This window comes from Ylistrum balloti, unplaced genomic scaffold, assembly GCF_031769215.1.
Source record: "Ylistrum balloti isolate Yb309-2 unplaced genomic scaffold, AGI_CSIRO_Ybal_v1 Utg369778, whole genome shotgun sequence".
NCBI classification, from domain to species: Eukaryota; Metazoa; Mollusca; class Bivalvia; order Pectinida; family Pectinidae; genus Ylistrum; species Ylistrum balloti.
Window position 1 is genome coordinate 726,752 of NW_026781968.1, and position 15,693 is coordinate 742,444.

A 15,693-nucleotide genomic window follows, 5' to 3' on the forward strand; every position below is an offset into this window, starting at 1 on the left:
GGAACACGAATATGTGCTCCTGAACGGAAATTCAAGTTAACTGGTCAATTTATACTAGACGACAAACTTCTGAAAATATTATAAGTTCGGTTTTGTTTCTCCTACAACGTCGTTATTGTTAAGTTTGAAAGCAAATGATAGAAACTGTAAAGCAAATTATATGACGTCATCGTTGTTCCTGATTTACCACACAATGTCATGTGATGTTGTCTCGCATCTTTATCAAAGATTGTTGGAATTCTGATATTTTTAATAAAAAGTGTATTTAACAATTTCAGAAGTTCTAACTAATTGTCTTCACAAATTGCGCAACAGGCGTGTTTGCAGGACGAAGTTTGATCTACAATCGGCTAACATTAAAGAATTTGCATCGTAATTTGAATGAAACGTCAATCTGATTGGTCTTTGAATTTCTGAAACGACCTGGTGGAAAGAACGATTGCTAACTTTTCCGGTTGGAATTGGAAAATATCTAACTTGCCTTATTTATTATCATTGTTTGCTGAGTTTGAACATAAATATATAATGCTTAAACTTAATAGAAATGTTTACACATGGAACTTAAAATGTACTTGATGTAGATATTGGTGAAACTGATCGAGATGTGACCAGTTAATTGATGAAATTCTGCCTTAAAATCGCTGGACGAATGATACACATATGTAATGTACACCGTGTGACCACATGACTTTAATTATGAAGAAATATGCAATAAAGTTAATAAATATTGATTAACAAACGTTTATTAGAAATAACAGTACTGATAAAAACCAGATATTGGGACGGATGGTATCAGTACAGGTCGAGTGATCTCCCCTGGATTATATATCCGTTTCCCGTCCTTGACTAACAATGTCACTGCGGCTTTCTTTGCAGAGCCTGCCAGACTCTGTTCCTGTTGTATTTGACGTCTTTTTGTCTTGTATCGTCTGTTCTGAAACCATATTTTTATTTGTGTTTCAGTAAGCTTCAGTGCGTGAGCTAAATCTGCTCTCTCTGGTCCCGATAAATAGCGCTGGTGTTGGAATCGCCGCTCTAGTTCGAATACCTGCGCGTGGGAGAATGCAGCACGGGAACGTTTTTTCCTTGGTTTTTGCCCCTGAATGATTCTATCTGGTTTCTTTTCCATAAATGTGCACACGCCTGGGTATAAATGAAAAGTTCCAAAGTAAAACCAAAACATAAACAATGATTCATAACAAAAATAGAATGCTTTCTTTTGGGTTGTAAATATATATAAATGTACACAAATGTATATAAACCCCTCATCGTTGTTTGGAAACAATATGTTTAATCTATTTTGATCTCTCATTTAAGTCACTTTCATTGGTCGGGTATGTTTCTGATGCCTACATTAAAATTCAAATGTGTCTCAAAATGATGTAATCTCTTTTTTCAGATAGTGTCTATTTTTATTATTATTATAGTTCCTCCAAGCGGAAGAGCATAACATTGCATAATCGAATCACTGTTTATTTATTCATTTATCTACTTATTTATTTTATTTAATTATTTATTTTCATTTATCTATTCTTTCTTATTCACCAGTTTCTCAGAATGGTGAAAACTAACTTGTGTGTTGTTGTTTTAAAGATTCGCAAAGAATCAGAGAATTCTTCAAATGCATTGTATCTTAAATCAGTAAGTATATTAAGCCATATTATCACTTAATGTTTCCAATATATGACGAGTATGACATTGATGTCTCGCGAGTTGATCAAACCTCCAGTAGTTTAACTATAAATCTACCAATAGTGTTATTGGTGGTAACTTGGTTGTACATACTGATGTTACATAAAATATAAGATAAGTGATTTGAAGAAGTCTTTCACCAGGCCACAAGCACGCACCTGTTTTGAAGTCAATTATACACATGTACTACAAGCATTATCTCAACCTTTTACCGACCATTGTGACAACTTAACCTTTTGGCTATATAAGTATCCTTATCACTGTCTCCCTTAGACATCAAGTCTTTAATCGTGTACAAAATAACGGCTTACGTGACGAAAGAAAAGAAACTCTACACCGAGAAATTAAATATAATAATTTTAAGGACTAGATGTTTTGTATTTATGGATGGTATCTCAAGCTCACACGTGGGTAGCAAATTAGAACTGAATATATTCATTGTTAATTATTTTATGTGTAAATGAGTGTTGCCGATTTTTGAAATGTAGAACATGTTGAAGTAAATGAGTATATAATGAAAGAGATCTTTTATATTATTTTGTATTTGGGGATTTAAACTTAACCGAAGTCAGGTTTATTTACAGAAGTAAAATTCACTGTCTACTTTAACAAAGAACTGATCCGTTCATTTATAATGTATACCCGGGAGATTCTCTAGGTTCCTACATTAAATTATTGATACAATCACGACTTCCATATCATAAACTAGTCCGACTGACGTATTGGGTGATAAGGAGTCAATATTTATATATGTTTAATCAACTGAAATCATTATATGATATAAGTGATTATGTAGTGTATGTCACAACGGTTTTCTCCTCTGATTATCCCTGGCGAATTTCTGTGAGGTTCAAACTATTGTTATTGACGACGAAAATTACAACAATTTGGACCTTACAAAAATGTTTCGATGCGATTTGCTTTCATTTGTTTCTGTTATCTGTGGCACTACAAAATATTAAAAAATTAATTGAGTTCATCATGTCAATGGAATAGGTATGCCCCCTGAGTTTAGCTAGGATGAAATGATTAAACCGATATAAGACTATCAAAATAATAAAAAACGTGTATTATTTCACGATTATAAATATAAAAAATAGTGATAGAAAGACAAGGGAATTTTTCGGAGAGAACGACAGGTAAGAAGGTAAAAGGATTCATGAATTTGAATAACACTATATTTCTGGTAGTGTACAATTTGAATAACACTATATTTCTGGTAGTGTACAATTTGAATAACACTATATTTCTGGTAGTGTACAATTTGAATAACACTATATTTCTGGTAGTGTACAATTTGAATAACACTATATTTCTGGTAGTGTTCAATTTGAATAACACTATATTTCTGGCAGTGTACAATTTGAATAACTCTATATTTCTGGCAGTGTACAATTTGAATAACTCTATATTTCTGGCAGTGTACAATTTGAATAACACCCTATTGCTGTTATATTTCTATATTTCTGGTAGTGTACAATTTGAATAACTCTATATTTCTGGCAGTTCTGGCTGGTAGTGTACAATTTGAATAACACCCTATTGCTGTTAGTGTACAATTTGAATAACACTATATTTCTGGTAGTGTACAATTTGAATAACTCTATATTTCTGGCAGTGTACAATTTGAATAACACCCTATTGCTGTTAGTGTACAATTTGAATAACACTATATTTCTGGTAGTGTACAATTTGAATAACACCCTATTGCTGTTAGTGTACAATTTGAATAACACTATATTTCTGGTAGTGTACAATTTGAATAACTCTATATTTCTGGCAGTGTACAATTTGAATAACACCCTATTGCTGTTAGTGTACAATTTGAATAACACTATATTTCTGGTAGTGTACAATATTCTCGTTTAAGTGTTTATCTCATTGTTGTTTTTATCATAACCTACACTATACAAGTCACGTAATAACTTAGTGTATTACTGTAAACTCGTCGATAAGATTTATTCCTTGACTACCACGAAGACATTCTTCACGATTTCCATATTTAACGTCATATATTGTACCTGAAGAAATCTATCAAAATGTCACCTTTTTGATAAAAAGTAACTTAAATGTGTTTCTAGTTCACATGAGATTTTTTCGTAGTTTTACTTCTTTCTAGCAAAAACCAAAACAAATACTAATAATATCAGTAATAATAATAATGAGAATAATAATCAAATTTGCAGTGAAAATTCATTTTAGATCCTGTATTTTGTTAGGAAAAGCAAAACCTGTTCTTGGTGACGGTACTTGTCAAAAAGCCCGGAAGTGCAAAATGTATTTCAAAGAACCAAGCCCTTCAGAATAACACTATTTACTAAAATACCTTTGCGAGAATGAACGATATATTCTATCATTTAAAGCTGTGATTCTGTCAATCTCAGCGATATACCTGTTTGTTTTCCTATAGAGGGTTGTCCGTTATTTGGCATGAAGTCCTCTATTTGATATGATGCGTCCGTCTTTTTCGTCCGAATCGATAAATTTAAGATTTCCGCAGTCGGTGATGAAGAAATTGAACCATCAGACGTCACAGATTCCGAGTCAGATCCTTCAATGTCAATTTCATCTTCAGAACGTCCATCACAAAATTCTGGGTCTTTTTTATCTTTGGAAAAAGTACCGCCGTTTGAATGGAAATTTGTGAAATCCTGTCCATATTTAAAACAAAACTCTCCTGAATATTCCTTTCCCTTTTCTTTGTGAAGAATATTTTCAATAGAGAATGCAGGAACATTTTGCTTTCGTTCCATGTTAGTATGTTTCAAACACTTTAAGAAGTTTTTTTCAGTTTTTAATCACATATGTAGATTCTTCAAAGACCGGTACCATTTTATCCAACAGGGAGCAGTCAGTGTATCTTGATTGATAACTACCGTTAATAGAGATAAGTTTAGAAAATAATAATAAAAAAAAAAAAAAAAAGAAAATACAAACAAAAAACTGAGTCACACGTCAGCCAATGGTGTTGAATGTTAACAAATTTTCCAGAAGTCCAGCTCCAAGACAAAGTTATGCCGCTTCTCTAACGTTATTCCAGCAGCCACATGATATATAATCTGTTAAAGACTTTTGGTCAGAATGGTACAAGACACAATGTAATGATAACGCCCATTCTGTCTTGAGAACCGTATACAAACGAAGGCGTTTATCTGTAGATTAAATGCAACACGTGCGATTCTACAACCATTAGACCCCGCCCACTTTACAGGGATTGGTTTGAAGCTTCGAGCTTAGCGCTCTTCTCAGGAAATTAGCGGCAGGGTTAGTGTATCACCGTGTGGAGCATAAATCGGTACCCGGTATAAAATCGATTGACTTTAATATCATTTATGAATGCTGTTTTGTCAATATACGTTACCTGTCTGCACTCTATTATATAAGATATGCAAATATCGTTATTTGGAGATACTGTATTTTCTAGTAAGTTCGGAACGTCTATCATTGTAACCACTCCTTGGACATCGCTAACACTTTTATGCGACTGTTTTTGCATAAAGCGTTTAAATTAATTCTGATTATAAATTATTGTCCACTTGATTTTAAGTATATCATCATTGGTGAAATTCTATTAAAAAGTCACAAACTACTTCAAAAGTATTCTTCATGATTTTGTATTGAGAGATTGGTTTGTGTAATGCAGGGTCTTTAACCTCAAACTGTGTGCATTCATTGCGTGTTCTCTAATTGCTGATATCTTATTTCGGAAGCTAATTGTTAAAAAGTGGATAAACGATTACGATTTCTTGGATGATAGAAATAATACCACTTTTACATATAGTATTTCTTAATGTATACACCAGCTGCCGCTGTTCCCGAGGGTGTCGAATTAGACAGGTTCACTTGACTGATCTATTGTGTTGCAAATGATGTCGGACAAGACACATTAATTTTGATGTGAACATCACTATGTATGAAACAAGGAGATAACTTACACATATTTTCCTTACCAATATCATGTTAATTTCAATGTATCCCATACGTTATCGGGTTAGACAGGCGAACTTGAATTTTAGCTGCGTTCTACAAAATGTCGGATAACATAGGTCCGCTTTGTATATAAATCTTCCTGATGACAATTTTGTTCATTTGAATTAACTTACTGAACCTACGTAAATTATAAAGTATATATACACGTATTCCTACGGTTCATATAGATGTTCAGGAATCAACACAAATGATATGGGTCTGGGACTTTTTTTATCAGTCATAACAACGTGATCAAAGTCACCTATATACTCATCGGGACAGTGTCGGTGATGTAAGGACATCGTCCCCCTGTGATTACTCGTGGGGACAGTGTCGGTGATGTAAGGACATCGTCCCCCTGTGATTACTCGTGGGGACAGTGTCGGTGATGTAAAGACATCGTCCCCCTGTTTGTTACTCGTGAGGTCACCGTCCCCCTGTGATTACTCATGGGGACAGTATCGGTGATGTAAGGATATCGTCCCCCTGTGATTACTCGTGGGGACAGTGTCGGTGATGTAAAGACATCGTCCCCCTGTTTGTTACTCGTGAGGTCACCGTCCCCCTGTGATTACTCATGGGGACATTGTCGGTGATGTACAGACATCGTCCCCCTGTTGTTACTCGTGGGGACAGTGTCGGTGATGTAAGGACATCGTCCCCCTGTGATTACTCGTGGGGACAGTGTCGGTGATGTAAGGACATCGTCCCCCTGTGATTACTCGTGGGGACAGTATCGGTGATGTAAGGACATCGTCCCCCTGTGATTACTCGTGGGGACAGTGTCGGTGATGTAAAGACATCGTCCCCCTGTTTGTTACTCGTGAGGTCACCGTCCCCCTGTGATTACTCGTGGGGACAGTATCGGTGATGTAAGGATATCGTCCCCCTGTGATTACTCGTGGGGACAGTATCGGTGATGTAAGGATATCGTCCCCCTGTGATTACTCGTGGGGACAGTGTCGGTGATGTAAAGACATCGCCCCCCCCCTGTGATTACTCGTGAGGTCACCGTCCCCCTGTGATTACTCATGGGGAGAGTATCGGTGATGTAAGGACATCGTCCCCCTGTTGTTACTCGAGGGGAAAGTGTCGGTGATGGAAGGACATCCTCCTCCTGTTGTTACTCGTGGGGACAGTGTCGGTGATGTAAGGACATCGTCCCCTGTGGTTACTCGTGAGGACAGTGTCGGTGATGTAAGGACACCGTCCCTCTGTTGTTACTCGTGGGGACAGTGTCGGTGGTGTAAGGACATCCTACCCCTGTTGTTACTCGTGAGGACAGTGTCGGTGATGTAAGGACATCCTACCCCTGTTGTTACTCGTGAGGACAGTGTCGGTGATGTAAGGACATCGTCCCCCTGTTGTTACTCGTGAGGACAGCGTCGTTGATGTAAGGACATCGTCCCCTGTTGTTACTCGTGGGGACAGTGTCGGTGGTGTAAGGACATCGCCCCCCTGTGATTACTCGTGGGGACAGTGTCGGTGATGTAAGGACATCGTCCCCCTGTGATTACTCATGGGGACTGTTTCGGTGATGTAAGGGCATTCTCTCAACTGTGATTACCGTCCTACCTCAGTGTTTACATTAAATACAGTGATCTGTAACACTGATGAAGTGAGAAAGCACTAAAGCGTAACTCCTTTAATCTAGGATATTATAAGAATAAAAAAATAATGAATAAATAAACAAACCAACCTATACATTATCGAAATCATCAATATTTCAATAATATACTAGTACAAACGATTGCTCCTGTTGAAATTAGGAATTCGTGGATATGTCGAATATTCGTTTTACGAATATTTCAAAATGTTAAGTCAACGAGAATAAACAGATTTTTAATTCTAATTAAAACAGAAAATGGTAAGCGCGAATTACGTAGACTTATTCTGTCCTCTAGGTATAAATAATCAAATAACATCAGACTTATAAGATACATTTATATTGAAGATCAAAAGAATATGTATTACATCATCGCATAGGCTTAACTTTGGAAGGTCAAACCGGTGTCATGAACTGATAAGAATAACAGCAAGTCATCTGGAGCAGTTGGGGTAAAGTGTTTTATCTCTTGGCAAAACACGTGTCCCAAATCGCCGTGGACGCATGAGACGGATCTCCTGTATGTTGTTCAGTAAGGTAGCCAACAACTACCATAAAAAGATACCGGATAACTTTACCATGGCTGTTCATGGGAATGACATCGTAACTTACATACAATAATGACTATATAGGATGCTGTTGATGTACATGTGGTCTGTGTGCCCTAAATATACGTTGTACCTGACAACTCAGAAATTGTGGTGTCATATCTTTTCCGTCAATGATTTACATTTTGTTAAGTGCTGATTCAGGGTAACCGTACTCATGTAATGACGTCACAGATTTAGCCTAAGTGGTCACTCGAAAATAGAAGAGAAAATACAAATATGGTTGACAACTTGAGAGCGAAAACATCTGTTTTGTTCTCAACTGAAACGATACTGTTGATTGAGGTCTTTCAGGTAGTGTAATTAGATACAGTATGAATTTCTTTTCTCCCGATTTACATTGTGTCCTGACTTCATTTGATTTGATTTCACATACACAACAATTATATAAAATTTGAGTGACTCGAAAAAGCGATGCTTTCACGAGTGACTACCGCGAAATAATAAATGGTCATTTGAGATGTTTTTGTGATTAATCATGGTTGAATGTCCTGAAAATAGCCCCGCAATACGAATCAATGTTACACTCTCACCATCCTTACACTCAACGACATTCAAAACACTAAGGATATAACGTTCTTTTTAAATCATGCAATACTAAATACGACATTAACAGAAATATGAGCTTAATATCGATTTCTTTATTTCGACATACATTTCGACATAATTGTACTTTGATTTGTCAATGTCGACTCTCAGGTTTCATCACTTATGGCCCCTATCACTGATGAGTATCACATGTATATTGTACGATTCATGTAACAATACTATATCTATTGACTTGGTGCTATTTATACTTGTGCGTCAGATTCTAGGTCAATTATGATAACATTTATGGTTTTACTTACATGTATGATGTACTCGTTTGTAAGGAAATAGTGACATAGTGACAATTTGTTTGTTCAACTAATTGTCCCGACAAACTCGTTTAATAATTAATTGTGACGTCATTCTTGTTTGTTAATTGTGACATTATATTCGTGTAAATTAATTGTGACGTCATTCTTGTTTGTTAATTGTGACATTATATTCGTGATCTTGTTTGAAAACTTGTCGTCGAGAGTTAAAAGCTGTCGTGTAAATTAATTGTCATTGTGACATAGTATTCTATCAAAATAGTAGTAAAATAATTGTGACGTCATTCTTGTTTGCGGTATAATCATTGTGACTTGTTTGTTAATTGTGACATAGATTCTAATTGTGTCAATTAATGATTCTTGTTTGTTAACATTTATGGTTTTACTTACATGTATGTAAATTGATGTACTCGTTTGTAAGGAAATAGTGACATAGTGACAATTTGTTTGTTCAACTAATTGTCCCGACAAACTCGTTTAATAATTAATTGTGACGTCATTCTTGTTTGTTAATTGTGACATAGTATTGGTGTAAATTAATTGTGACGTCATTCTTGTTTGTTAATTGTGACATAGTATTCGTGTAAATTAATTGTGACGTCATTCTTGTTTGTTAATTGTGACATAGTATTCGTGTAAAATAATTGTGACGTCATTCTCGTTTGTTTATTTTGACGAAGTAATGTTTGTTCATTTTATTGTAACTCCGGAACGACGTCAATTAATTGTTATTACTTACATGTTTGTTTTTATTAATTTCTGTGACATGCCCGTTTGTTTATTAATTGTTTTCTAATTATGATGGCGTTCCCGTGTCTATATTGTGATGACGTATCATGTTGTTTATCAGTTATGTTGAATAAATTTGATGATGTTGTCATTTGTTAATTGAGACGTAACCGTTTGGTAATTACTTGCGATAACGCACGTTCCCGTTGATTAAGAAAATGGTCGTAAAGATACCCCTATGCCAGCTGTGTTAGTATACACGTAGTGGTACGACTGCTGGTACCCATTTATTATAGTGTAATATTGCTTATTATATGATTGTAAATTCTTTAAACCCGGAACTCGCTGTACATGTTAGTTAGTGCATTCTGTCACGTCCATCTGTACAATGTGAATGTAACTACAGATACAAAACTAATCGTCTATTTCATAATAAATTCGGTCAATTCAGTTTTCATCGAATTCATTTGTCATCGTAAAACTGCTTCTAAGTCTCCCAAACATTACCTCTCTCCATCTTATATGTTTACAGAGTTATGGACAGGTAACTACTTTACTATAAGGTGCAATATCGACTAGAATTCTCAAAACACTTATCTGACATGTCGTGTTTACGAAAGACACAAGTGCTCCCAACCATACAGCAATGTCCAATATCAATTAAGAAACATTAATTTTATCTATAGAACACTATCCACAAACATAATCCATAGACACATTGACCATTAAAATTGTTCGTGACCATCCGCTTGCCAAAGAGCCATGTGTTTAGAAAGATTGGCTCCAAGGCGAGAACATCGGCGGAAGATACCCCCAATATTTATCGTCGTCATATACTCATGTGTAACATCCACTTCCTCCACTAATGAAAAACATGGCTCCCGTTGACTGTTCTGCTTGTATTGTTTATCACCCTACGGAGATAACCTTAGGTTTTGTTAACAATCCGATGTAGAATTGTTGGGAAACGTCAAATGATACCGGAGTATGGTATATCTGTAAACTGGAGTTTCCTCATGGTGTCGTCACTCTATATTAAACATAGTGTGTCAGTAGGTGTGGGCGAGGCTCTCTCGATATAAGGATAACAAGCAGAAACTTAAATTTCATAATTTTGAAAAGACAGCCTCACTTCGAACTTTGCGTTATGGTAAATTCTCAAAAAGACTGAAATCAGTTTAAGCATAGTCTTACTTTGCGCTAGTTAAATAAGTGGTGAAATTTTCAATCGACAGTTTTTATCTTTATCGTCCAGTTAATCTGCCGAAATGCGTGATTGAGTAAACAAAATGGAACATGACATCTCTATGAAACCCCTAAGTATTAGAGATCAAATTAAATTAATATTGTCATTTAGAAAATATTGTCAATATAAAAATGAAATATACAGTAATTCTATTTCGACTTGCAGTAAGGCTGCAGAAACGGGTTACTTTTTCTATAGTTTTATCTCACTGGAATATTACATCTATCGATTCCCCGTATATCCCCTAAGGGTGGTCTACGATGTAAAAGGTGGCACACGTTCATTTCTTAACGATCAATTATATATTAATTCCATAATCGATAAGTTATAAAAGTACATAGTTTGTCGGATCCTGTTCCGGTTTTCTTGTCAGCTGTTTTGTGTTATCACAATTACAACGTACTTATTTCATTCCGAGACATGTACGCATACCTTCAGGAATATCCCAGGTATTCTGGTAAGCGACATCAAAATACCCGAGAAAGTTACGTGTCCAAGAACTGGTTCACACATATAAATGTATACTACCGTAGTAGATTGAAGAGGAACTATAGGTAATGATATATATGATTCTAAATTGTAAAAACAAGGTGAGATGTTTATTCATAGTGCACATAAGAATAGAATTTAATATAATTAATGTGTATCTGAAATGATTATGTTTAAACAGATAGACTGTTATAATCCTGCATTCGTTTTTTTGTCAGTATTGTGAACATAAGGTTCGTGTTGATGTATATATAATTATAATGTAAATGTCGTCACCATTTCAGATTAATTGTGTCATAGTTGTCATGGTTATATGTATATGGAGCACATAGGCAGTGCTATTTTGAATAAGGATCATTGCAACGTATTCCTGTATTGTTTTCTACTTGAAAGTGTCAACGCTGAAAAAAAAAGTCTGGAAGATCCATCTACTTCCATGCCTCTCTTTAAAATCTGAATTCGCTATTAGGGATTATGTGGCCTTGGAATGTTCTCTCAATACATCCGTAGCGTTAAATTATGATCGTAACAAAGCCAAGATAAACAAATATATGTAAAGACGTGTAGTATCTTCACAATCCCTTAAAATCTTTTATGCAATGACGATGGTAATTTGATAACTTGTCTTATCTGCTTACCGAAATATTCGCGTGTTAAAAAGTTCAATCTTGTCTGAAGTATCGACAGAAGTCACACTGTCATGCTTTAAATATCAGTCATCATGGTTTTTCTCAAGTCGATTTTCAGTCAGGCTACAAAACAAATCTGAAAAACAAAGAACTCTCGCACATAAACTGACGTTTACTATGTATAAATTGACTGAGTAATCCACGGGGATTTATCATGATGGGCAAATATACCTCCCTATAGCGAAACTTGTGGCTGAAATTCATCAAAACGTTTCACCTTTATGTGGTTTTCTGTCTGTTTTTTTGACGTTCGACTTCGATTTCAAGCGTCAAATGACCCGGATGACGGGTGATATAATATTCTTCTTAACCTGCGACTCCTGTGAATAACTATCGGCCAATATTGAGCCAGCATTGCCAATAGTGGGATTTATGTCCGACTTAACGATATGAATGACTCATCGACAAGAATGTTACGACGATCAAATTATGTCATACAATGCACAATGAACAAAACCTTCAATGGTGAGAAAATATAAAATAGAGGGTCATATTTGTTTTAAAGATTATATAAATCAATAATTTAAGATATTGCTTTGTGTACGTGGCTACAGTTGATGAATAGAATTGGTGTAGTGTAAGAATGAATGAACAGATGTTTATTCCTTTTATTTAAGCGTGAACAAAATTAAAAACATATTGTACATGTGTAAGATGAAACGAGAACAGGTGGTTAGTTTGTTGAAGTTCGATGAAGCAGAAAACGCTTTGTCTTCCGGAACACCTAGTCTTATTCTCCTTGTACGTTTTCAAGAGTCTCTGTGAAAATGTTTCTTTTGTTCATAGACTGTCCTAGTTTTATTGAATGTTTGAGTTTGTAGACATATTGATATTTTCTTGCCGTTTTTTTACCATATATTTATGATGTTCATTCTTCCGGAACACCTGATTTTATTCACCTTGTCAATTTTTAATAGTCTTCGTTTAATTTTATTCTTCCGTTGATAATGTGTTTTTATCGATTTTGAAGTAAAACTTTTAACAGGTTTTGTTTCTTGTTTTTTGTATATATTTTGTTCTTCGTTAGATTTAATTCTTGTTGGCTACGTCCAGGTCTCCAGTTTAATATAATGTTTATCTTTCATGTTTTTACTTATTGTATCACCAACATTTGATACTAAAAAACGGAATTGTTGATATCGAATACTACTGAAAGATACCTGTATAAATGTTAGTAATCTTGGTATTCAGTTCTGTATGCTAACGCTATTGTATACTCTACACAAATGTATTGGTATTGTGACAAAATCGAAACACAAAAATCAATTAAATCTCGAGTTTCTTTCACAAACCCGAATAAATAGTAAGTATATAGTAGACATCACTTTTCGTTATGGTAAAGCTTTGTAGGATCTTTCAAATATAGTAGAGTACAGAAATAACTCCTGTGACGTAATTGGTCCATTTGTTATGTAAATCGTAAAATCCATGTAGAGTATAAAGTTCGTGTTCTGATTGGAAACCTTGATCACGTCACTAATTGTCAGAAGCATACAAGAGTACACAGTCCTACTGTAAGAAGTATACTGTAACAGTGATATAAAACACATAAATGATCTGTACCCCAACAACCCTCCCAATCGATTAATGACATGTTGCAAACGATTTTGTTTTAATCCAACGTGATTAATGACGTGGCAGTATGCAGCGAACACATTCCGGAATTTTACACCACATGTGGGCTATCTGAGACAGCACATGTCTTCTACACGTTATATTTTAAATCCGTGTCATTCTGGATATAATTGTTCAAAGTATTGTTAACGAAAAAAACCAGGAGTCAGTACACTGTTTAAACCGTGAATTTACAACTGACGGTGTTGGGAACCTTTCTTTAACGTGAATGATAATGAATGTTGAATACATGTGAAGACAACTTTCCTAGTCAACATAACATTTATTTGTTTTACGTATGGACCTTATTGTGTTCTACTAACCGAACTTTTGAATCTGACCTCCAGATAGATTTACACGTGTCGTTTCACAGGTAATCACCAACTTACGACAAGTGTCAGGCTTAAATATGTATCTATCACATACCGAATCTGAGTCAACTACCTAATGTCTACAGGATAATCTAGGCCAACAGCATGACCTCAGCACTGAGTTGAACAGAAATATCTTTATTACTCCAATATTTATATATTTTAACTACATACAATAAGCTATTGCTCTTAAAGTAAGACAGAGTGAAAAACATGCGACGGCAATTTGTGTAATTGTTGGAGAAACAATATGTCTTCTGTAACAGGAGTTGTCTTTCCTTACACAAAACGGGTAAGAAAGTATTAAAATATATATTATAAAGTATATATCATATATATTATTTTTTACATTGTAGTCTGTGTCGGGAGACTCTTTATAAACACAACAGATCAAAATTTATAATCCTCATTTCATCTCTGTTCCGTTTTGCACGTAACCAGTTGAACATAGTCTTTATGTATAGAATATTATCGTGTACATTTTAACACCCAGTCTACGGTGTTTAATTATTGACATGGTCAGTGCAACCGTTTATTGTTTGTGTTCAGTTATGTGTCAGAATGTGAGACGTACCTTACATCGTATAACAAGATCTCTTTCTGTTGACTGCACACACCTTGTCGGGGGATTTGATTCTTTCAAAATGGGAACCAGAAAGTTTGAGATGTGTCAGGATTTGTTAACAATCATGAAGTATTTACCCAGAACTCCACTCGGATGTCTATCGCCGTCCATATGATATCTACGGAATAAGAGAGAAGATGATGGTAAGCTCCTTGGAAAATGGTAGTACAGTAAGAGATGTGTCAGAAACTGAAGAGCGGTCTTACAGGATCAAGCATCATCAGTTATATATATTTTACACAACCTGCATTTCTCTATACTGTAACATCGGGTCTTGGGCTAGACGCCGTTCTGCATCATAATAGGCAGTCGTAGACGATACCCCAGCGAGCCTTTGGCAATCGCGGAAAGATTAAGGCCGAGCCATTCTGCACCACTTGGTGCTTCTGGCTTTTGGGTCGATTAAGATTTTGACCACTTATCTTAAAAATTGTCACCACATATAGCAACCCTTAAGCACAAATAAATGTGTTCCCTGTCAAGTATTATTATATATTATATCTAATGAGAAAGATACCCTTTCCTTAGCGAGATATGAAGACGTTGTTGTATACCTTGTTGTCATTTGAGAACGCGACATTAATTACTTGAAATGACAAAGCTTTACACGACGCTTACTCATTCGGAACACATGGTCGGATCTAAATTTTGTAGTTGTGATGTAACATCAGAATCAAGGAATATATAATTGTGTTTTGATTTCATTTAAGATTTCAAGCTACGCACCCGTTGAAGAATGAATTTAATCTACTCTGAAAATGCATCCATTGCGATCAGGTTTCCCTTTTTACCCATTCTATTGCATACCTTTCCTTGAAATCTACATTCCAATTTCATGCATGAAGTGGATAATCAGAAAGCAATAAACTTTTGTAAGGTAATCAAGTAACTTAGTCGGTATGGTTAGAAATGTTTCAAGACGGAAAAACAAGTGTTAATTATGATTACTTACGCCGATCTAACCACTAACTATTAACCACATACCGGCGGATGGGACTTTAAACGGTGATCCGTATGAGAATTGTCCAATCTCGCATGCTAAAGATCCCTCCTGTTTTGCTTTTCGAAAAAGATTAGGCGTGATAACGCCGGCCCAGATAGTGTTAGACTATACAGTTATTTTAAGGCATTTGACGGATTTCAAAATTACCCAAGCACAAACCAATTCTAGATAGGCCTCCAACTCTTCGTTTTAGCT

At 35.4% G+C, this 15,693-nt stretch overlaps 1 protein-coding gene across 1 annotated transcript; it reads right to left on the minus strand.

Annotated features, from left to right (window-relative positions):
• Positions 1-745: 745 nt before the first annotated feature.
• On the minus strand, positions 746-4,445 carry LOC132544071 (homeobox protein zampogna-like). Its single transcript, XM_060207637.1, has 2 exons — positions 4,085-4,445; positions 746-1,143 (listed from the first exon to the last, which is right to left on the minus strand). Exons 1-2 carry the CDS (start codon positions 4,443-4,445, stop codon positions 746-748), a joined length of 759 nt encoding a protein of 252 aa, XP_060063620.1.
• Between the last annotated feature and the right edge of the window lie 11,248 nt (positions 4,446-15,693).

Excerpts from the sequence above, each read along its gene's own strand:
- LOC132544071 (XM_060207637.1), bottom strand. The coding sequence starts at position 4,445 with ATGGAACGAAAGCAAAATGTTCCTGCATTCTCTATTGAAAATATTCTT. Across the intron at positions 1,144-4,084 it reads CTCTATAGGAAAACAAACAG|GCGTGTGCACATTTATGGAA; the intron begins GTATATCGCTGA and ends ATTTATACCCAG.